A 23888-nucleotide genomic window follows, 5' to 3' on the forward strand; every position below is an offset into this window, starting at 1 on the left:
TGATCAATGAATTTTGCTTCAGAGAAAGAATCAATAAAAAGGCTTGGGGACACAAATAACCCCAAATTAACTTTGCAGAAATATTATTATTGGGACAGATGATATAAGCAAAAGTATCCCTATGTATCAGTCAGAGAAGTAGTTTTTCATTCCGAGAAGAAATTTGCTACATTCAAAACATCATTAAATAAAGCTCAAGAAAAAAACAAAAAACAAAACAAAACAAAACAAAAAAAAAAACAACAAGCAAACAAAAAGCCACTGATACGTATTTCACAGTAATAACTGAATACTATTACAGCTGATCTGTGCTCTGTAGCTACCAACCCCTTAAAATGGAAACACATAAACATTCATAGATTAGTTGAGTCTCAGGAAGGCAAACTATTCTTAAGGGAAATTCTATTTCAGCAAAACAGATCAGAAGTTCAGAAGGAATTCATGCACATCAACCTGCAGAAATATCTTCCATTCTGGTTGAGACTTCAGAAATAACTACAACAGAACCGCCTCTAGAATATTCATTATAAGCTATATGCTATAACTATTGTATATAGCAAACCCTGAGGGCACATTTGTCATTTCCTCAAGAACTATCAAGGGAGTTAAAAGCACCAACTAAAGATGCTTTGTTTATTTATAGTGACTTTCAGGGTGAATTTTCCTTAAGGTGGGCACATGAGAGCAACGGCTCTTCAGCTCCTCATCTGATTGCTTTGGCTGTTCAGAATGCACAAAGCAACTGCACAAAGCTGCTGTCAAAACAAAGCTGGGGATTTTCTGGCATCAGGCACATCCAGTAAGACTACATCATTCCGGCTTAGATAGAGCAAAAAGGCTCTACTGGCTGCTAAGGGTAGACAGAGGTGGGGGAGGCAGGTTGGCTGTAGGAGAGGACGTGAGGGCCAGGTGAGCTGAGCCAAGTCCATGGTAAAATCCCATTACAGGTACTAATTCAGACAGTAAAACTTAAACTAATCTGCAGGCTGCCCTAAGTTCAAAGGATGAAATTCCTCTTGTGCAACTGTTGTGGCTGCAGTTGTACCACCTGAACTCAAACAGGGACCCCGCTCCCCAACATCTCTGTAGGAAGCGCAGTAGGATTTGGCTTCCATAAGGGACATCTATCTACATTAAACAGGATTTAAAATGTATTTCTAAAATACGAGATAAATTAAATGAGAGGCTTCTGAGCTATGCAGTGTTGGCTAATGGCCAGCAGGGAGCAAGGGATTTGTTGGGTCAATGCTCTGGCCTAGTCTCATATCCTTCTGTCGTGCCTATGAAGTACATCCCCTTTTGAAACTTTTTAATGCTTTCAACCACCTTTTAACTCAGAGTACTTATAAATGAACTTGAATCACCTGCAGTGAAATCTGTTAAAAGAATGTTAAATGATGGGGTTTTTTTTTTCGACTTTTAACTTGGGGAATCTTTGCTCTGGGCCTTTAGATTATGAGTTGCTTTTGCTTTGTCTTAAAAAGTTTGATGTTAGAGAAACAGGGCAGAGAACCTTGAGGGAATACCTAAAAAGACATTAACAGAGTTCTGAGGAGTGCCTCACAAATAAACAGTTCTTCATCTTGTATTTAATGGCAGTTTCCAAAATGACCATTTCTAACCATTGCTGCACATCTACACTACAATGCAGCCAACCCACAAAGGACTCTTGCCTTGTATAGCTTTGCTCCACACTTGTAAATGTATTTTTAGCTGTCTAATAAAAAAAATTGGTACCACAATACCTTTCCCAATCTAAACAGTTCTTTATGCTCACTCATAGAAGCACTGTGCTATGGAGCTACAAGACTCTGTTCCCTCTCAGCTTGCATTTTGTTGGTTGAAGGACTTCTCATGTGCACATAATTCTGTCCAGCTTCTATTTTATATCTGTCTGCACACTGCCTGCCAGGAATATTCCCTCTAACAATGTGTTCCAGCAGATTGCTCTATCAGACTCTGTTCTGTAACAAGCTGAACACAACCGGCAGTGCTTAGCTCATGTTATGGCCTCTCCCAGCCCCACATTTTCTTGCCAGATAGCCCCTGCCATTGAATTCAATCCTTTTCTGTCAACACTTGGAGTTCTTTGCCTCACAGGTAAAATTTGTAGCTTGCTCTTGTCAACACAGTGGGTTTAGTTTTGGCAGAGAAAAGCTTATGGGTATAAAAGCATCAAGAGTCCACTGCTCGCATACCACCTCCTTGCATATCAATCCCACAGAGTTATGTGCTTCTAACACATAATCCTAATAGGATGGCAGCATGTCAGCTACAGAAATTATTTTAGGACCTTTCATAATATCATCTTGGTAAAGACGAGGCAATTTTGTGAGAGAAAAAAAAAATGACACAACATTAATGCAGCTTTTACCTGACCTTGTTCACATACTACCTGGCCATTTGCAATTCCTCCTATAAACTATGTCAAGCTTCATACTCAGAAATGAGATGTATATGGATGGTATATTTCCCACGATGGGGATTCCTAAGTTATCCTCAACAGCAAAGACTTGATACTTCACACCACAGTTCTGGCTGGAAATAATGTGGGCAGCACATGCACTGAAATTCCCAGCAAAGACATGAGAATGCCTGAGGCCTGGAGCTGAATTTTTGCTGCCTCTTCCCACTCTGCCCAGCTGTTCCACTGCACCTCTCGGATTAAAGTGGGAATGCTGACAGAATGCTTCTCAGATGGGAACAAGAAGTCCCGGTCAGGGTTCTTCTCAGATCCGGAGAAGCAAAAGGCTATTTTAAATGTGCTGATTGTCAGGCACGCGGAAGACTCCACAAGGCTATGCCTTGGAGACTGGAGAAAGAGAACACTCTCCTAATTTTGGACATAGCTTTCCCTTTGGACTCTGGCAGCCATCATTCAAGTGTCAACAGTAAAGCACAGGGCACAAACATAGCAGTGGCTTCCATGGTCCATAGCCCCAGGCTCTAGCAACATGTGGCCCAGGAAATTGCTGAGCTGGAAGTAGTATATACTTATACTTAAGTACTTCTAACAGATCTGCTGGCCTAATATCGTCTAATTGCTTTCAGCAGGCAACGTGTCCCACCGCAGTAAGTTCCTTGGGTTAACGAAACATGGTGTGAAAAACTACTTTCCATTTTGCAATTACCACCTGAAAAATCAAGTTGTCCTACAGCTCATGTACCATGAGCAACTGAGAAAAAGCAATCTTTCCTGACTCATGTCTCTAGGTTGTTTACTACTGCCAAAAGACTACTTATTCACCCAACCTCTTCCCTCTACTAGGCTACTATTACAGATAATAGCATCAGCCCTAGCTGCAAGAACAGGTCATCCCGGGGGCACTGAGCACTGTGCCTTTTGCAGAGGATTAGGGACATTAGTTTCCAACTCAAAGCCTATAATCATGCAGAATTAAAGAATTACAGAATTGCAGAACCCAGAGAGACTTGAAAAGATCACGCAGACGAGGATCGAACAGGTTGTAACTATGCCAGGTCGCACAGCCATCAACTTCATCTATTCTCAATGCCCGCTCAGGCTGGAGGTTGCCATTTACTCTATTTTAGTGCTTCACTAGCCCAGGAAAGTTTTATTATTAACAAACTTAAATATTCTGTTCTGTGACAGAAGTCTTATTTCTTACCCTATGCTCACAAAGGGCTCTTTTTTTCCTCTTTCCAGCAGATACCAACAGGTTTGTGAGGGATCATCAAACACCTTTCCAAAGAACTCCAGTTCATGCAGATTTCCCTGTCAGATATTATTTAGACCCTGATCATTCGCAGCGCACTTGTGTTACTTTGTCCGGTTGACCCACAGCTGTCAGCTACAGCTCCTAAAAGGTAAACGATATCCATGCAGAGGTTGTACTGAGTACCAGACAAGGATCACTACCCAGGACTGATGGGCAAAATGCTAGGGCGCTGCAGGATGGTTCTGCCCTTTGAAACAGCACTTAGCTCTGACTTAAATTGCAATCCATTGTAACCCCCAGATCTCCTGCAGGTCTACTTACGCAGTTGATAATTTCTTTAGTGATACATATTGCACTTATCATTATTTTTCATATTTTATCCCCAATCTATCAAGAATCTTTTAGCTGTCAAATGCATCTTCTCTATTTCCCACCTCCTCATAAAATCAGATCGGGCCTGCACAATACATGTACCAAGCTACATGAGGAACGAAAAACTTTCAGATTCCAAGAGAGTATTTTTAAAATTAAGTTATGAATCAGAGTCTAAACTACCTTCATAATCTTTCCCTCTTGGTATCACAGGTGCAGCTCATCTCTAATGAGGTTTCACGGGATAATTAAATCTGGACAGCTTGGGCAAACATCCCAATCTTCAGTCACTCACCTTTGCTGACAGCCCTGGCAGATAGCTCACGGTGTTTTAATTCCTAACACAAAGAGCACATAATATCTGGAAGCACTGACTGAATATTTTAGACATCTCTCATTGCTTTTCTGCTGTAGGTAAAAATGGCGTTATCTGAAGTGCTGCATTTGGAAAGGACTTTCTCATGTTCTTGTTATTTTAGGCAGCGCTGCTACTAGTAAAATTACACCACGGGTTTTGCCATGTCACTTCTTTAAAATACCCATTCAACTATTTTTGTGCCACGCGGATGACTAACCTAATGTCCTGCAACATATTTCTAACTCTTACTGAAGGTCCCAAAAGGGAACATACAGTGAGGGCAGCACATAGGACATGAGGAGGCAGGATTACTGCATCTATTCCTGTCTTTGGACTTCATACAATTCTGGGAACATCCTTTAAACTGTCTGCAGTCCATATTCCCACCCTGTAAAACTGTTTTGGAGAGAAGAACCCAAAACTCCCACTTTCGAGGCAGAACACACCTCCCAAGAGCAATGCACCAGCAGTTAATTTGGCAACTCTGAAAGGGTAAAAAAAAAAAAAAAAAAAAAAAAAGTGGAATTAGCATGTACATCAATGACAACAAGATTTTATTCACGCAACATCTCTGCTCTAAAATCATCTTCATTATATAGATTGGAAGCTGAAAAGTAAAGAGATTAGATGAGCAAATTCTGTCTGCAAGGCTGAAATACAAGCCAGGTCCTGTGCCCAATCTTAATGGGTGCACCTCACCCACTAAGACATCTCAAATAAAAATAAAACCACATAGATTTACCAGTTCCTGATATTTGCTATTCATCCTGGATCTAACACCTCACTAACACAGCTTATAGTATGGAACTACATTGATTTCTGCAGCCTTACTGCACATCTTAGAGCAAGACACTCACTTTTATTAAGTTGTTTTTCCACGTGAGATTTCCCAAATTCACTTTATGTTACAGATCAGCCTCATAACGTGGGAGCTGCACGACAAAACAGTATCCTCTACTCAGTATCAGCAATATCCAGGAAAGTAAGCTGTGCCAGCATGATAGAAGATAAAATCAAGCAGAGATAGCTCTGGCACTTAGTTTGCTAAAGCAACAGCAGTGGTACGTGGTGCCATGCTCAGTTAGTAGGCTCTTCCAATGCAAGCCCAGCCAGCAGTATTGGGGAGAGCACATCTCTAGGTGCCTGTGTTATGTGCCAAGTGCCAGCAGAGCAAAACTCAGGTTCCCACAGCAGTGCCAGGCACACAGAGACAGCATAGAGCAGGCTGGCACAAGCTCATGCACTGAGAGGGTCAGACAAGCTTGCAGCTTCACTTCAATGCTGTGACTGGCTGAGAGGTTACTGGGTGTGGAGCCACGTCCTTGTACCCCAGGCATTAACAACAGAATCTGCACCCGTGGCTGACACTGGTATCTTCTAGCAACAAACGATTTAGCAACTCACTCTGGAATAAGGATCATACAGTTATTCAACTCACAGGGCATCAAAAACTGCATCAACATCAGTTTCGCAAAGTCCTGCTAGCAATGGCCTGAAGGTTGTGTGTTTGAAACGTCCAGAGACCAACAAAGAAAAACACATTTAAAAGTAAAGTCGGTCACAAAAGCTTTAGCAGCATCCTCACACCACTTTGAACAACAAGTCCTGACTGTAAGTACAACATTCTCTCTTTTGTGAAGTTGAGTAGGTTTTTAATACTACTGAGAAAAATCACCTGAATTCTGTCAGAAAGGGATTAAACCCACACAGATCCCATACATACCACAGCACTGACACAGTTTGAAGCTTTAGAGAGAGCTTTAAGTATCCATGTTTAAAATACTGTTTTTTGAATGTACAACTGTAGGAAGGCTGTGACAGAGTAATATTTACACATTTAAATTCCCAGAGGAACTTCTAGGCTAGAAAAGTTTTGGAATGAAGCAAAAAAAAAAAAAACAAACAAAAAAACCTCCATCCAAAAATCAAGGACAAACAGTCATACAAAACAGCATTCAGGTGGGAATGAACAGCAAACTCTGCCAAGCAAAACGCACCATCCCAGGTCTCCAGAAGCTTGTGATGTGCGAAGCTACAAGTCTGGAAGTAGAGCTTCACAGAGAAGAGATGCTTCGTTTTCAAGTTGTCATTGGTTTAGTGAGAGTGAGCACAGTTCAGCAGATTTTTAATTACTCACATTTAAGCAACTACCAGAAACCAAAACAACGTACGATACCTTGATGAGAGTGCACCAGCAGCACGGGTCCCTCCCAGAGTATGAGCGGAGCAGGGCTGGGGCTCATGGCAGCAAACTGCTCCCCTCCGGCGTCCGGCCGCACAGCTCTCGTGGGCGCTCTCACACAGAGCCAGCGCTGAACCCTGATTCATGATTTCAAGCTCCGGCCGTGGAATGCAGCCATTGAAAACCCAGAACTATTTTTACCCCTGAGCAGCCGCAGCATTTCTATCCCATAAAGACTTCCAAAGCTAATGCCTTACCCTAAGCACACACACCCTGAACCTAACCAGCTAAGATGCATGGTTCCCTGGCATTCGGTGTGGTTTTTAAACTGCGCAGTTGCTACCAACAAGACAAAGCAGCTCAGCCCCTGGCATTATTGTCAGCCCTCAGAAGTCAGACATTTGATCCCAGTTGTCAAAATTAGAAATTCCTCGGAAATGCTCCGCTTCACAAGATAAGATTAGCTCAGAGCAATGACTATATCTCTACAGCTCATCTTGTACGTCAAACTCAGCCTGCATTTAATAAAAATGCAATAACTCCTTCAGTGAGCTGACAGACTGCAGACGCGAGTGAAACCACTCCAGGTTTAATCTTCAGTTTTAAGGAAAATCACAAAGCCAAAGCAATTCCCCAAAATCCACAAGTCAAACAACAGCTCTTTATATAGAACACATCCAAAAATATGAAATTGACTTCAACAATTAGCATCAAACAAGAGCTAGACACCAAAATTGCTTGTCAAGACGATATAGATATCTTGACCACTAGAAACCTTTATAATTGGAAGTCTTGAACCTAACAGACCACACCAAGTGTACCTCAGGAAGAAAAAAGTCACCTTGTTATTTATGCCTCTACTGTAAGACAACAGAAAAAAGTGATCTGATTTTCCCATAAAAGAACTAATCAGATTTTTGCAAAGTCAACAATAATCAACACAATGCACAAGCACTTTGGCAGAGAACAATCTAGAAACAAGTGGTCATACTTAATGGGTCCAATAGCCAAAAAAAAAAAAACCCAAACCCAGCAGATTCACCGATTTAGCTTTTTCATGTCCAGCTGCTAACAAATAATGGCAGATGTTACACAGAAATATGCAGTTAAAACACAAGAGGCAAGATACACACCTACAGAGAAAATTCAGTCAATTATTGGTAGTCCTTAACCAGTGGAAGCATCTGGAAGCTTTGGTAAGAATTAGCAACTCCACAGCAACACATCTTACATTAAAAAGGAGTCCCACTCACATTCAGCTTTCATGGTGGCAGAAGAAATAGCGTGCAAAAGGTGAGATTGGCAACTTCAGAAAGAGACCATTCAGCAGCAAACACCATAACCTCCTGTCTCCTAGAGTATTTTAGTGCAGAAAATCCCTAGGTAACTCCTTCAAATAACAGCTGCAAAGTAACCTACAGCAGCTTAGAGAAGAGTGTTGGAGATGTATTAGTTTGCCTGTCTGCTGCTGTGAACATATAGAGAGCATCCATCTGCATCTGGAAAAATGGCCTTCTGCTATTTCTGCAATGAGATGACCCTCCCAAACTTTGTTGCATTTTTCAGTGAGACTCTGGAAACCCCAGCAGCAACAAGAAGTAGAGAGAGAACAAGTCTAGTTAACAAAAGTACCTTCACATCTTCTATCACTTTCCACTTGAGGTTTAGGATGCTCATGTCACCTACAAGCTAAATACTTACTTGTTCAGGGATGGACAGTGAGATTCAGTGATTTGAGGCACAAGTAAGAGAAAGCATAAGAGACTGATTACAAAGCCCTTTCCTTCCCAACAGAATATTTACTGTTCTCACTGCATACAACCAATAGAATTCAGCATGGGTGGGTTCTTTCCTTTAATTCAAACCCAAGGCTGCCTGTTAATTTCTGCCTTCAATACCACATTTAGCAAGCTTCAAACTTTGTGAAAACCAGAAACTGAAGAGCCAAGATCACCTCCCTGGATTTTTAACCATGTCCTCTCGAAGACTGCCAACACTAGAAAGGACATTATTCACAATTCTCCCACAGGTGCACTCAGTGATTCATTTAGAGATGCTGAAGAACTGGTCAAACTGGGATTAGCAATAAGAGGCCATCTTTGAGGGCCTCAGAATTTGTTTCTAAATTAAGAATTTCGAAGTTATTTACACCTTTTCTTACAAAAGCCAATCTTTTCCCCTCTGTCCTTGATTTTATCCCTTATGAAAGTGGCCTGGGATCAGTAGTTAAAAAGGAAAAAAAAGAAAACCAAAGCCCAGCATGAACCCAAGACTCTTAGGTATCAAAAGACTAAATTAAAAAAGCATAGCACAGTAGTCAGCAGGCCAGTTGCCAGAGATGCTTTAATATATAAGGAGGGAGGAAAAGAATGAAATGGAAAAATAGCAGAATTTCAACTTGTACCAACCTACCTTTTTTTTTCCCCCCCATTTAGAAAAAAGCAAACTACTTCCTTCACTTGTGAGTTACAACTATGTAAGGTATCTTTGCAGACATTTTCAGACATAATAACAAATCACTTTTTGTTGAAGGGCCTATGTGCTTATAGGAAAAAAGCTATAATGGAACTGATGATCATTGATGATAAATTGTCCACGCTCCCAAAGACCAACAGAAAAAGGAACCTGAAAACTGTTTATCAGTTTTAGTATCAGCATTCAGGGAGAACATCAAATCATCAAAACTAGCAGTTACAAAGCAGAAAGTCAGAGTTCTTTCTTTTGCTCTTCAAGAAGTACAGCCAGGCTGTCAATCCTGCTTAAACACAAAGCGAGGGGAAAAACCTGAGTGCTGATGTAATTGCTGCCACTTTCTTGCACCACTCAAGGGAGACTACACAGAGATGTCACGTCTCACCCGTAAGGAGATTCCTAAAAAGGAGAATTTCCAGCTTCAATCCCCAGCTAACTTCCTGGTAATCCTTTTGTACTTGCATGCAGAGTGACCAAGCATAAAAAGACACTCACAAACACACGCTTATTTCTTCTTCAGCAGCCTCAAGTGCTAGCAGTCATAAATAGTTGTCATCACTGTCCATCCAAAATGCACATCCATGAGGGAGAGAAACAGCTGTACAGCTACCAAAAGCCAAGTTTCCAATTGCAACACAGGCAAATTGCTAACTGCAGGCTTCATGTGCACTTCATGTCACTGCAATGTCACACCCAACACCTTGAGGAGTCTTAACCTGCTTCACAGGGGTGAGAGGTGACACAGGTCAAGAACTGAATTCACTGCAGTGATACAAAACCAGTCTGACAACAAGGGAAAGCTCAGGCTGCACAACTTGCACTTAAGCACTGTTGCAAAGAGGAGGAAAACTGTTAACAATGGCAGCTTGAGACTTGCACTACTGCAAGCCTATTGCTGATGCTTGGAAATGCAAGCAAGACAAGAATTAATGCTATGTGTCGTGTTTCTTTTCCCATCTCTTAAAGCATTTGCTCACTGCTGGAAAAGGATATGGGGACAGGTGAAATTCAGAGCTGAAGTGCACTCCTCATGTGGTTACCTTAACTTCTGGCTTCTTTATAGAAAAATATCTCTTGTTAGACATTGCAAAACATATAAAATCAGGACTTTCTTTCAGAAATTCCTGCAGGCACCTTCCCTAAATTCTTTCTTGGTTCACAGCCTATTTTTCCCTCCTTATTTCTTCACTTACCTCCTCACTTTATTTCACTCTCCTACATCATTAGCTAGAATGTCAGCAGTCTCTGTAAATATACACACACAGACAATGACTGTCATAGTACCTTGTGAAGAAAAAATATACATATGTATCTCCTGCATTACTACATTCATGTGACTGCTCCTTGTCCAGTTCTTTAGAATACAAACTGGGAAGAAATGGAGGATCAAACAATCACAGTAGGACAGTAACATAAATGCACATCATTTTTACTTTTTTTTTTTTTTTAAAATGGAATCACACCTGTAGAATTCAACAACAAATAGACTTCTTTCCCAGTAGATGTGGAACAAATCAGAGAAAAATTGCTACTTAGCTTATATAGCTTGCTTATAAGGCCTTCCTTATCCTAAAGCTTTTTGCAGGTAGCAGTGCCTATTTAGCTATGCTAAAACATTTTCCAGTGGAGGAAAAAAAAAAAAAAAAGATACATTTTGGTATTTGTGAGAATCAGCCACAAAGCACAGCTTTCCCATATACCAGCTGTTCTCCAGGTAAATCCAGCTGAATATTTTGCATTTACCCAATTTACCCAGGGCTGTCATACATCTGAGAGTCCTAACCACATCCACTGTGCACAGCTAAGTGTAGTAGCATGCAATTAGCCCAGGATTTATCAGAATAGGCTAAAAGACAGAGGACAGCCATAACTATGTTAGCTGGCACTTCTTGTAGCTTTCCAGCTATGCTCCTAAAACAGGACAGCTAACCTCCTCAGCTCTAACTGGATGGTACAAGAACAGTAACTGGTGAGGGGTGCTCTTATCTGGGAAAGCTGTATGTGATATGTACAGATTAGACACAGTAATCAATAAAAAAAGCTGTGATCAGAGGTGGCAACTGAGCTTTGGCTAATCATAGTGGGGCATCTTCTACCTGACTGATCAAATCCAGAACAGGAGGCTCTGCAAGGGGCAAAAGCTGGATGCCAGCAGTTTCTCATCAGTACGTAGTGGAACAGTTACTACTGAGAAAGAAATCTGAGTGACACATTCAGCACTGAGCTGGACGTTGCAGGTCTGATCACCTGGAGGTGGGATTCAAAACATACTCAGCAGCAGCCAGTTCAGGTGATCAAATGAGTGGCTGCTACCTGTTGGCACCTGAGAAGGGTCCCTGGGAAGGGGCAGCCAGTGGGAAGCAGGCACAGAACAAAGCACACACTGTGCACTGCTGCATGCACCGCAAGGCTACAAGGCATAACAGCATGCCTTAGACATACATTACAGCAATCAGCAAAAAAAAAGAGGATTAAATGCAGTTTCTTCTGACATATACATATGTACATACCCCTTTCTTCCAAGTGTTAGCCACCTGCAGCAAAGTGTTCTTTGGATACAAACTCTGACTACCACAGTTGTTCTCCATCATCATGATTTTCCTGAAGCTTGTCTGTTTCCTCTAGGAACAATCAACTGATCTTCTAAAACACAATACTCCACCCATAAAATCTTTCCTCACGTACTTTTTTAGACCACCAAATCTACCAAAACCCAATCACTAAGGTGTTAGTAATAAGCACTATCACTAACATAAGAATTCTACAGGCATTATGCATCTAGCTTACCTATATGATCGGAAAAAAGCCAGCAACTAAAAGACAATAACAAATATATGACCATTTTCTTCTGCTTGTGCAGTCATATATGCTTGAAAAAAATATAAAAACCATCATTTTCAAAGGAATGCAGAAAATCAGAGCTATGTGGAGGTTAACGCACTTATCCACTGTGTGGATCATAAATGAAAAGCACCAGTCATTTTGTCATTTGGAATAAAATACTTCCATGCATTCTCTCAAATACTACTATTCTACCATTCTTACAGAGGCTGGTATTTAAACTTTCCCTGAGTTCCCTGGCACCTCACGAAGATCCATCAAATGTAGCTTCTAGTCCTGCTTCACAGTTCAGCATTAACTCATGCACGTTCAAACTCCTTGTAAACACTGTTTTTTCCTGAAAGCAGTAATTTGCATCAACGACGCATCATTGTCCTGCTCAAGCACCGTGGACTGGCACAGCACCAGCCTGTTCTGCAGAATGCCACAGGCATAACCCTGCTAAGGATTCAGCATCTGTATTTGAAAACTATGGGTACCATTAGTTTGCATCATGCTAGCAACTGAACTTGGAAATTCACAGCCAAACACTGGATGAAGCCTTTCTTGAAAGTTAGATATGTGTAAAAATGACAACAAATGAGCATATGAGCAGCATCAAGTGGATAAAGAATGCAAGAGGATTTCATAAACACTGCCTACCTTTTCCTCCAACACAGGTAACGATGCACTGTCAAGATTTTCTATTAAACCTTTACAGCACTAAGATCTCAATGTGCTGGAAATAACCCAATGCAATGCATTGGAAAATTGTTAAGCCATAATCATTTTAGCTAAGAACATCATATTTATGACAGCTTCACCATGTTCATTACAACTTTGGCAAAAATGGAAAGCTTTTTACTCCCCATTTAACAGCTATTTTTGTCAAGGCCAGCACTGCTATACTAGAGTACTAGCAGCTCTGGCTGCATTTTAATCAGAACCAGTCACTCCTCCTTCATTTTAAGCTGGAGAACAGAGTTGAGACCTAGTTTGCCTGTCTGCTGTTGTGAATGTATACAGGGCATCCATCTGTATCTGGAAAAATGCAAGTCCACGTGGCCTTTACAGGACACATTTTCTCCCAAGGCTACAGATAATCCAAGCAGGTAAAGAAATCCAGGAAAGCCAAAAGAGAGAAAATTCTCCAATTACTGACTAACTTCTAATTAAGGAAAGAAATTTAATTTTTACCAAATTAGAGCATGCATAGCTTTTCTCACACAAACACAACAATGAGAAACGTTTGGCTAGCACTCCTTTTTCCAACCAGTCACTTCCCCCCCGCAGCAACTGTGACTGATGCCACTTCACTCTGACTGCAGGCTTCTCCTCTCCAGAGCTACACTCTACTATAGTGACTAAAGGCCGAGATTTGGATGATTATGATTCAAATCTTGGCTCTGACATCAGCCATTTCTCTAACTTTGGGTCAATCATTTAACTGGTACTCTTCTCTGTTTCCAAACTACTCTGTAGATTCAATATTACTCTATCTACTTTCTGTCATACTTTACAAATAGGGTTGGATAGCTGGGATACCAGAAATAATCTTGCACAGCATATAGTTCTGTGGAATCTAATTTCACTGAGCACAAAGAGTAATCAACATTTTTGAAGCTGCCTCTGCTTTTGTAGTCTTCTACTGATACTCATTCCTGTCACCTGCTAAGGTGATCACCAGAAATGGATAGCTGCAAGCTTTAGCATTATCACTGTTCATGTTCATATCCTCACCAAATCTATATTAAATCTTCCGTAGGAGGAAGCTGTGGACTTTTCTTCCAAGATAAATTCTGCAGGAATTAAAGATGGAGGAGGAACACATTTCTGTAGTATGAAAATATACATTACAACCACAATTCTTAAATCACAAGCTTGACGTGCAACTGATGAGAGGACAGTAAGATTAACATTTGAAAAGCACAGATAATCCCTTGAGTCTAGAGTTGCAAGAAGATCATGAATGGCAAGGGTAGTTACCACTCGCCCAACAAACAGCATCTGCAGAACGTTACAAACTGTGGATCACTTCTACCCCTATGCCAGGGAGGAAGGAAACAGTGCTAGTTGCAGCCAAAGCTGTCACCAGTCATCCTCTCCTGGAGCAGCTTAGCTAGTGGGGGAAGTGCCAACAGCCCCAAAGGTTACATGCTGTAAACAGAGTAAAAGGATGGGAATACAACTACAGTTCTAGCCTTCCATTCCTTTCTTCTATCCTTTCTCAGTGGTGGAAGAGACAGAAAAATATATGCTCCCTCCTTTTGCTCTTTCCTCTTGTTCCTTCCTAATGTCTTTTATTGCAGCTTAATGTCCAACTATGGGCATCTGAGAGTGCCAACTAATACGGAGCTGTTACTTAAAGCGGTATTTCACATTACAACCATGCAGTTAAGAGAAAACTGCCATAAAACGAACAAAATAAAACTAAGCAAATGCAAACAAGATGGCCACTGCCATATTTTCTTATGGCAATCATAATGGCTCTTACCCTAGCAACATCTCCATGAGATATATAACATCTCCCCCCTCTTTCATTCTGAAAATCAGTGATCAGTGTGAGGCACAACTTGATTCCGAAAAGGAAACCAGGAGTACCTTTCATACACCAACATATGTGAAGGCATAGAAAAAAGGCAAGAAATCCCATTCACACCAAGAATGAAGTCACTCAGTGGTTGAATTACCCTCAGAAGGAAAAGAGACTCCCTCCTGAATAATTCCCTCCAAAAAATTTCAGACATGGATGGTGGCCTCATCCATGAAGTATGAACTTTTTGTCACAAGGACTTACACATTTTCTGAAGATAAGACATTTACGGATGCTCACGCTATACACTGCTTTACAAATGGAGAGTCTGATTATCACAGTATAAGACAGCCAAAGGGATTATGGTTTTAAATGCATGCAGCAGGACTTGCTAAAGCTGATTCCTGAATAAAGTGGGTCATAAAACTTAGGATGCTGGCAGGACCCCCCGTAAAGGAATTCAACAGCATTATGGTAAATTCAACTCCCCCTTCTTCCACTCTTTATCTAAGGGTACAGCATCATGGCCCCAAATCCCTGCCCCTTCTTTGCTGTGCTGTACATTAGCACCTTAATTACATTGCCTCAAATAGGTCACAAAAAATGTTAAGCTCACAGGGACACATTCTCCTCAGAGACAGACTGTAGACCACAGAGCTAAATCAGTAGCCCACGTGAGAATCTAGTTTACTGTTGAGACATTAATTTTGCAAGTCAAGGGATCATTCACTGATGACTTTATGACTCCTTCGTTAGGCCCTTCAGTAGCTCTGGCCATGCTCCTGCTCCTGAGCTTTCTCTTTGTGCCTTCTAAGATACCCTTTCCTGAATCCTTCCAGTTCTCTAAGCGATCCTTCAGCGTGCCCTCTGCTGAACTCTCCCCAAGCTCCATGCCTTTCAACTTTCTTCTGTAGTCCTGCTGGGCTCTCCTTTTTGTTCCTTCTCTTTCCCTTCCACATTTCTTCTACGTTGCAGATAAATTTCAGCTCTTCTCATGACACAAAATCCCACACCTCCTGTTCGAATTGGAATCTCAGCTTTTCTTATACTTTTATGCATGCGCTTCATAATTACCACAAACTCATTATGGCTGAAGCAGACATCTTCTCAAGTCTCTCCTGCCCATTATCTTCTTTCCTAACTGTTTGTAAATAATAACAGCATCCTCCTGCTGTATCAGCCCCTATCCTGAATGTCATTTTCATCTTGGAGCTCACTCTTTACTCTTCCATCTTGTACCTAAGTTGTACTTCAGCTTGGCAGACACTTTCCGCACAGCATTGCTAATGGGCCAGTTGTACCACTGTATCATCTGCAGAGATAAAACTCTCTTGACAAATGCAATCTTGTTTCCCAGCTATTTATCCAAAATGCCACTTTAAAGACCATTTCCCTACACCAGATCTTTAGTAACATTATTTCTTTCTATGTTAGCCCCTGTTCATTCTACTCTCTCTTTCCCATCAATAACAAGTTATATATCATTGCTATGCTATCCACAGCGTAACCACAACTCTTTCTCAACTCTTCTTCATTATCAGAAGTTCAATTTTTTTTTCCGTCATAGCCCCAGGGATTCTACCAGCTCTAGTTCATAGTTTGAAAATATTTTCTAACCCTGTGTGGCTTCTGCTTCCACTGAAGTCTGAGGAATGTGGAAGCCAAGATTTTGTCTTATGAGTAATTTCTGAAATCATTCAAACTACTCAAGTGTATGAAGTTGAGCACAATGCTCAACTTCAGAAACGGCTTGCTGGCATCACTATGTAAGCACAACCACCTTGGCACAACTCAAGCAGATAATATTCATATTACCGAAGCAGCCTATAACAATCACACTCTCTTTTATTTATACCAGTTCATAGAACTAAAAATAGTAATAATAATAATGAAGACCACTCTCAGGAAAAGCATTTATGGCAGTAGAAATGCAATATGTTAAGGGTGCTACCCATATATAAAGGTTCTAATAAATAAACAAACAAATCCCAACAAAGCCCATTCACAATCCAAGCAACTTTGCTGACATAAACTGGGTGGGTTTCACTGAGTTTCTTTTTAAAGCAGATTTGAGATGACATTGGTGCCCCATTGCTTTCTACCTGAAATTTCCTACCCACACTGCTATCTGAATAGCATCTCTCAAAGCAGAGTCTGAGCTCTGTTAATTGAGTCACAGTTAAAAATTAGGTTGGTGTCTCCAATAACTTCCCTGTGGACTTTCCAGTGAGGCCTTAGATCTATACAGCACACAAAAGGGTGCTCAATAATAAATAAAATTCACAACTGAATACCTTAAAAAGATGAGAGGAAAGCTGTCTGGGACAGCATTTATAGATTTCCACCTGGCTAGAAGCCACTGCTGACACTTAGGGCTAAGGCATGAGACAAGTCATCTTGGTTTTGGTTTGCCCCTATTTATTCACTAGTTTCCCTTCTGACATCCTTCAGTGCCTCCCAGTAGCAACTTTGTAATAATATACCTACAGGTGATGCGTGTGAATATATTTACCTGTCTCGCATATATACATTGCAGTACCACAAATCATATTAATAACATCAATTTCAGGTGATGACTCAAAGATCCTTCACAACACAGTATTAAGCCAGGATACACAAACTTCATTGTACAGAAACATTATCAGCCAGATGACAATGGTTATCCCACTATGTCTGATCCATGCTTGTTTGTTTCCTTTCTTTCTGAAAACTACAGTTCATGAATGCTCAAGCCTTCCCTATAAATTAATTTGAAATACTTACAGACTCCTAGTTAAGGCAGACATACTTTGGTAAAATTGAAGATTTAGTGTAACTTGCAGCAGTTTCTAAATGGAAGCATCTATTTTCAGATGCTGGACTGCCTTTGTAAATGTTTTCAAGGAGATACCCTTCCATCACCCTGGCATGCCACAACAGAGATAGTTCTGATAACTGTGTTATCTCAAACAGGCAATAATGAGGAAAACAAAATGTCCAAACCAAGACACAAGTAGGAAAGAATATATTACCGAGGGGAATGGAGGATACTCACCTCTGCTTCTGCTGCCTGCCTGCCTGCTGCCTTCCAATATATTCTATTGAAGCCTCTGTAAAAAGAGAAAAAGATGGAAAAGTAAGCAACTTAAAGACAAAAAAGACCACAAAAAATAAAAAGCTAGATAAAAGAATGTCAGACACATCTGAATATCTGTTTAAGATTTGTCCACCTGAATGACAGCACTGATGTGAAAAATACTTGGAAAAAACATGACCATTTGCAACCAAACCCTAGGCTGAATTTGTATACTGAATACTGCATTTCCAGCTTTGTACATCTTCTGCTGTGTCCTACAGCCACACACAAAACACAAATCGCATGATGAGGTGTGGACCGAATACTTACATGCCTGTGGCAGAGGGTATAAGACACCCAAATGCCATTGCCTTCTACAAATTGCTCTTATTTTAAAGATTTACTTAAATAGGCCACATCTCTGACTTTAAAGTCTCTTTGGCAAAAAATTCTTCATCCTTCATGCATCGAACCATGGAAATCTCAGCTCAAGAAGATAAATAAGAAGAGATGACACATTTTTGCCACATAATAAATAACTTCTCTAAATAAAAGCCTAAGTCCCACCCATGCTAAGGAATACCTCAGTGAAAGGAAACTGCATTTAAGTGTCGCTTTTCCCACTCAAACGTTTTCAGGCCTCACTACCATTTTGCACGGCACGCTTACACGTATTGGAGGCATACAGTTAGGAAAGCTTCCCTTCCTCCTTTTTAAGAAAACACAGCTACTAAGGTCAGAAAACTGGAGCATCCCATGACAGGTCGGGGCCCACCCAGGAGGGCCAACAGCAAGCTCTGACAGGATAAAGCTATATCCCATTCTCCCTGAGGTGCTGGGGACCCATCTCTGTCTTGGCGACTCAGAAGTTTGAACTCTCCTGTGTATTGCAAAGCTCAAAGTACCACCCACGTGCCCAGCTCAGGGCCCTGCCTCAATCTGGACACTTAGCTTTTGGGGCTGCCCGTTCCCAGGCTCCTAGCACCTTCAGGGCCTCCAGCCTCAGCAGCACCTGCTGGAGTCAGGCTGCTCCCCTGCAGCAGCTGCTTTCAGTCATCCTATCAAAGCAAGCCTTCGAGCACACTGCCCATCCTGCCTTACCAAACCTCCACCCTCAGCTCTGCTAACCCACAGCTATCACTGGACCCACCTGGGCATAGAAGCAGGCCAGAGGCTGCTCAGGGGTAGGCTGGTGCCTGAGTGGCCAGGCATGAGAAGCAAGAGAGGTTAGAAGCACCACAGTTGGCAGCATCAACACAAACCTTCCCTGCTTGTCTGCCTTTGGTAAAGGATATTTTAACCTTGGGAAGCATAACCTCTCAGTCAGTCAGACATGGCTGTCATACTGCTGTCCAATGCACAGTAAAGGAGAGCAAAGAGCTTTTGCCGTTATTTTCAACCTGTTCTAATTAGCGGACAATGCATTCTGCTTTATATCTGCTTCATCCAAGTAGACAGGTCAAACATACAGTTGACTGACCACATCTAGCAAAAACCTTTTTTCTTAATTACTCACTGTAACTATTTTGCATGCCAATATCACTAAGAGACTTGATGTATATTCCTGCTTGGATATAAATAATATCTATTTTCCCTCAGAAGTTGTACCCAGGGCAAGTGCTGTCAAACCAAATCATCTACCTTCTCTATGACAAACTACCCTATTGCTGTCTGTACTCAGCCCTTTACCCCTATCAACCTCTAAATACTCTTTTATATTTGAGCATTCTTATTTTAAGAAGATAAAGACAACGATGGAACTAACGCCAACGCATGCATGAACATACTCAGTAAAGACTGAAGTGGAATCCACCTGTCAATTTTGGCTAGAGCAAATGTAAGCATATTGCATTTTGAAGAGACACTGATTTTTCAAATTGTTTATACATTCTCATTCATAAGCAAGAAAGACATACTGCCATACTGGTTGCAAGCTTTTATACCTGAAAATGCTTATTTGACCACATGAATTACATTTTCTAGTAATTATATTGGCACTATAAAGGTTTGACTTAAGCAGAGAATATTCTTTTTATTCTGAACTTTTTAAATATAACATTTGTTTAAAAATCACCATCAGCAAAAAGATTTTGCATACAAATTACTTTTGAATACATCTTAGATCTATTGTAGAAATAGCACTAATTTCAGAGCTAAAAAACAGCAACTTACTTTGTACTGAACAACTAGAGACTAAATACAAGCATCCTGTTTTACCTACCACAGATTATATAAATCTAACATGCATAGATTCTGGTATGTAAAACAGAGCTCCTCCTCTCTGATTGCTGTCCAGACTCTGTCCTGTTTTGTATTTGCAGTCCGGAAGATGCCAAAGAACGCACAGGAGTGGCATCCTGGAGAAGTCACTGTGCTTCCAGGTTCTGCTGAACTTCTCCAAGTTAAGCACAGATTAGCTAACAGATTCCCAGTTCCATGCTGTTGCTCTCATCTCCACTTCTGAATAAGGAAATCAAGCCTTCCTTCACTTGTCAGGGTGAACAGGCTTCTTGCTCTGTAATTCATGTGAGAAGGCGCCACTCAGCAGGAAAAACACTAATCACAGAATTGTAGGAATTGGAAGAGACCTGTGAAGATCAACCCCTTGCTATAATATGTTCCCTGCAGTAGGTTGCACAAGAAAGCATCCAGACAGTTCTTGAATATCTCCAGAGTAGGAGACTGCACAACCTCTCTGGGCAGCCTGCTTCAGTGCTCTGTCACCTTCACAGTAAAGAATTTCTCTCCCATGTTCAGATGGAACTTCCTGTGTTCCAGTTTCTACCCATTGCCCCTTGTCCTGTCCCAGGGCACTGCTAAAAAGAACCTGGCCTCATCCACTTAACTCCTGAGATAAATGAGATATTTAGGAGCATTGATAAGATTCACCTCCCCCCCCCCCCCCCGAGTCTTGTCTTCTCCAGCTTCAACAATTCAAAGCCTCTCAGTATTTCCTCATACAGGAGATGCTCCAGGCAGGCCCTAATCATCTTTATAGCCATCTGCTGGACTCCCTCCAGAAGTTCCCTGTCTTTCTTGAAATTAGGAGCCCAGAACTGGACTAAAACCAGTATCCTTGAAAAACTCTCCACTCCTAAATTCCACAATTGAAGTCACTGATAAAGCGGAGGAAGATAGTCAGACATCTGTATGACATACAGTTTGGTATATAATTAACAAAGCAAGAGAAAGCATTCAAAACCAAATGTATTCAAATCAGCTCAGCCACCTCCAGCAAGAGGTATGCAGAGCAAAGCCTGACCTTCTTTTCAGTCAAGATGATTCAGGTTCCCAACATTTCTAGAAGTGCAAATTTCTCTTGACAGCCATAAATTCAACTGAAAAGTGACAGCAATTAAAGAAACGTAATCTGTCACTCGACGGGGTTTTATTTTACGTGATAATGTGTTGATATATATATATATACAGTAACGAAAAGCATATTTTGACATTTAAAGCCATCCCACTTAGCTGTGCCACAAAACCCAAGCTGTCGGGAGACATGGGGGAGTGCAGCAAAGTTTTTAGATAACAGCAATTTCTAATTAAGGAAAGAAATTTAATTTTTACTAAATTAGAGCATGCATAGCTTTTCTCACACAAACACAACAATGAGAAACGTTTGGCTGGCACTCTTTTTTCCAGCCAGTCACTTCCCCAAAGCAGCAACTGTGACTGATGCCACTTCACTCTGACTGCAGCTTCTCTTCCCCAGAGCTACACTCTTCTATAGTGACTAAAGCATCAGGCTGAAATTCAGATGATTATGATTCAAATCTTGGCTCTGACACAGACACTCCTCTAATTTTGGGTCAATCATTTAACTGGTACTCTTCGCTGCTTTGAAACTAATCTGTAGACTCAATATTACTCTATTTACATTATGTTGTGCTTTACAAACGGGGTTGGATAGCTGCAAGCTTTAGTGTTATTACTGTTCATGTTCATATCCTCACCAAAACTGTACTAAATCTTCCATAGAAGGAAGTTGTAAACCTTTCTTCCAAGGTATATTCTACAGGAATTAAAGATGGAGGAGAAACACATTTCTGCAGTATGAGAATATATGTTACAAGCACAGTTCTTAAAAAGATGACACACATCTGATGAGAGACTGGTTAAGTTGAACATCTGAAAAGCACACTGATAATACCTTGATTCTAGAGTTGAAAGATCATGACTGGCAAGGGTAGTTACCACTCACCCAACACACAGCATCTGCTAGCAACAGCATCACAAGCTAAAACAATTCCTCCCCCTATGTCAGGGAGGAAGAAAACAGTGCTAGTTGCAGCCAAAGCTGTCACCAGTCATCCTCTCCTGGAGCAGCTTAGCTAGTGGGGGAAGTGCCAACAGTCCCAAAGGTTACATGCTGTAAACAGAGTAAAAGGATGGGAATGCAACTACAGCTCTACCCTTCCATTTTTTTCTTCTATCCTTTCTCAGCGTGGAAGAGACAGAAAAATGTCTACTCCCTCCTTTTGCTCTTTCCTCATATCCCTTCCCAATGTCTTTTATAGCACTTACATTGTTTACTGAAAACAGACGTATGAGGGTGAGGACCAAAAGACAACTCTTACTTAAAGGTGAATTTCACATTACATGGTTTCAAGAAGTATTGTACAAACAAAATGGCATTGAAAAACACCAGATTATGAGGTTAGTTCAAACACAAGGGCTGCCCTGCAAGGTAAAAAAAGAAAGCAGCAGCAGCAGCAGAGATGAAAGTCTTTGGGCACGGATGCAGTAAAAGGAAAACAGCAAAAAAAGAAAACAACCACCACACAGAAAATGAGAAGTGGATAGCCACTGCCACATTTTGCCTATTTACCTTTTCTTATGGCATTCATAATGGCTCTTACCCATAGCAACATCTAAGAAGAGACACTTCCTTGCCCCCTCCAAAACCATTCTGAAAACCAGTGGTCAGTGTGATGCACAGCTTGATTCCAAAGGGAAAACTTTCAGACTGAAATATGTCAAAATACCAAAGGAAGGCAAGAAATCCCATTCACACCAAGAACTTAATCGCTTAGTGGTTGAATTACTCACAGAAGGAAAAGAGACTTCCGACTGAACAATTCCCTCCAAGAGCTTTTAGACATTGGCTGCTTCTGTGGCCTCACGCATGAAGTATAAAGTTTTTGTCACAGGGACCTCTATGTTTTCTGAACATAAGACATTTACAGATGTCACATCTGAGATTCACATCTCGCACTGTTTTACAAAAGCAGAGTCTGAGTATCACAGTATAAGACAGGTAAAGGGATTATGGTTTTAAATGCATGCAGCAGGACTTGCTATAAGCAGACTCCTGAATATAGTGGGTCAGAAAGCTTAGGATGCTGGCAAGACCCCCATAAAGAATTCAACAGCATTATGGTAAATTCAACTGTCTCTTCTTCCTTTATCTAAGGGTACAGCACCATGGTCCCAAAACCCTGCCCCTTCATTATCTTTGCTGTGCTGCATCTTAGCACCTTAATTAAGCCCACATAAAGGTCCATGGGTTGATGTTATAGATTAGGTCTCTTACAGATCAAAACTACTCCCTTCTCTCAGGAGGGGGAATATTTTCTGCTGTGCTTTTTAATCTCCATCATTTTCATGCTCAAGTTTCTTGGTGCCCCACTGACAGTCACCCCATCCAAGCACTGGAGGTGTTCAAGCTGGTTCCTTTGTTGATATCAGTACTTATCACAACTCTTCAGAGCTGTCTGAAGACACTTGGACACAGTGACGTTTTCACAAATCAGGAGCCACAGTCTAACCCACCAGCAGAGATTCCACTCTATGGAAACCAGATGGCATTTTCTGTATGGAAATGTGACTTTTACCTCACAGACTGCAGCTTGAGATGACAAGGCCCATACAACAACAGCATATCAAGAAGTCTCTGTTTGTCATCCTTTAAGCCAACAGAAAGTAATAGATCTCCTTTGTCAGACTTGGGTTGTCTCATTGCAAATTACATCTCATAAAGAGAGAAGCAAGAGAAGACATCCATGGAGAAATGAAGTGGGTTTGTTTGTACAATGGCTTTTGTTCCACACAGCCATATGGAAACACAAGATAAGCGTGTCTATTACTACCCAGAGACTATAGGACACACTGCACTTCGAGTACAGGCACAAGTCCCATTAATGCCAACAGGTGCTGAGTATGCTCAGCCAGAGGAGAACAGAGCTGCTGTATGTTCAAAGCAGTGCATATAGGCAGCAAGCACTTGCAATCTACTTCACTTTTGACAACTTCAGGGCAGTCTATTACTGCATTCACTTTGAGAAAACAAAATGGAACAGAAACACACGTGCTAATTAGCTGAAACCACTCACGCGTGAGTTCTGCAACTACCACAAACTCATCATGGCTAAAGCAGATACCTTCATATTTTTCTCAAACCTCTCCTGCCCATT

The 23888-nt window shown here is 41.1% G+C and overlaps 1 protein-coding gene across 6 annotated transcripts in view; it reads right to left on the minus strand.

Annotated features, from left to right (window-relative positions):
- TSPAN4 (tetraspanin 4) overlaps nucleotides 1-23888 on the minus strand; it is a 392906-nt gene that overhangs the window by 210575 nt on the left and 158443 nt on the right. For 4 of the 6 annotated variants that reach the window (XM_031609001.2, XM_090140643.1, XM_090140642.1 and 1 more), the window contains one exon: nucleotides 17452-17506. Coding sequence is in view for 2 of the 6 variants with exons in the window: in XM_090140641.1 (XP_089996767.1) it covers nucleotides 6587-6653 (67 nt within the window). In the remaining 4 variants the exon portion in view is untranslated. Of the gene's footprint in view, nucleotides 1-6586; nucleotides 16589-17451; nucleotides 17507-23888 lie in introns of those variants that run through there. The other 2 variants (XM_090140641.1, XM_090140640.1) reach the window with 2 other exon arrangements.

The sequence above is a fragment of the Phasianus colchicus genome, chromosome 5 (genome assembly GCF_987193195.1).
Source record: "Phasianus colchicus chromosome 5, bPhaCol1.hap1.1, whole genome shotgun sequence".
Taxonomy (NCBI): domain Eukaryota; kingdom Metazoa; phylum Chordata; class Aves; order Galliformes; family Phasianidae; genus Phasianus; species Phasianus colchicus.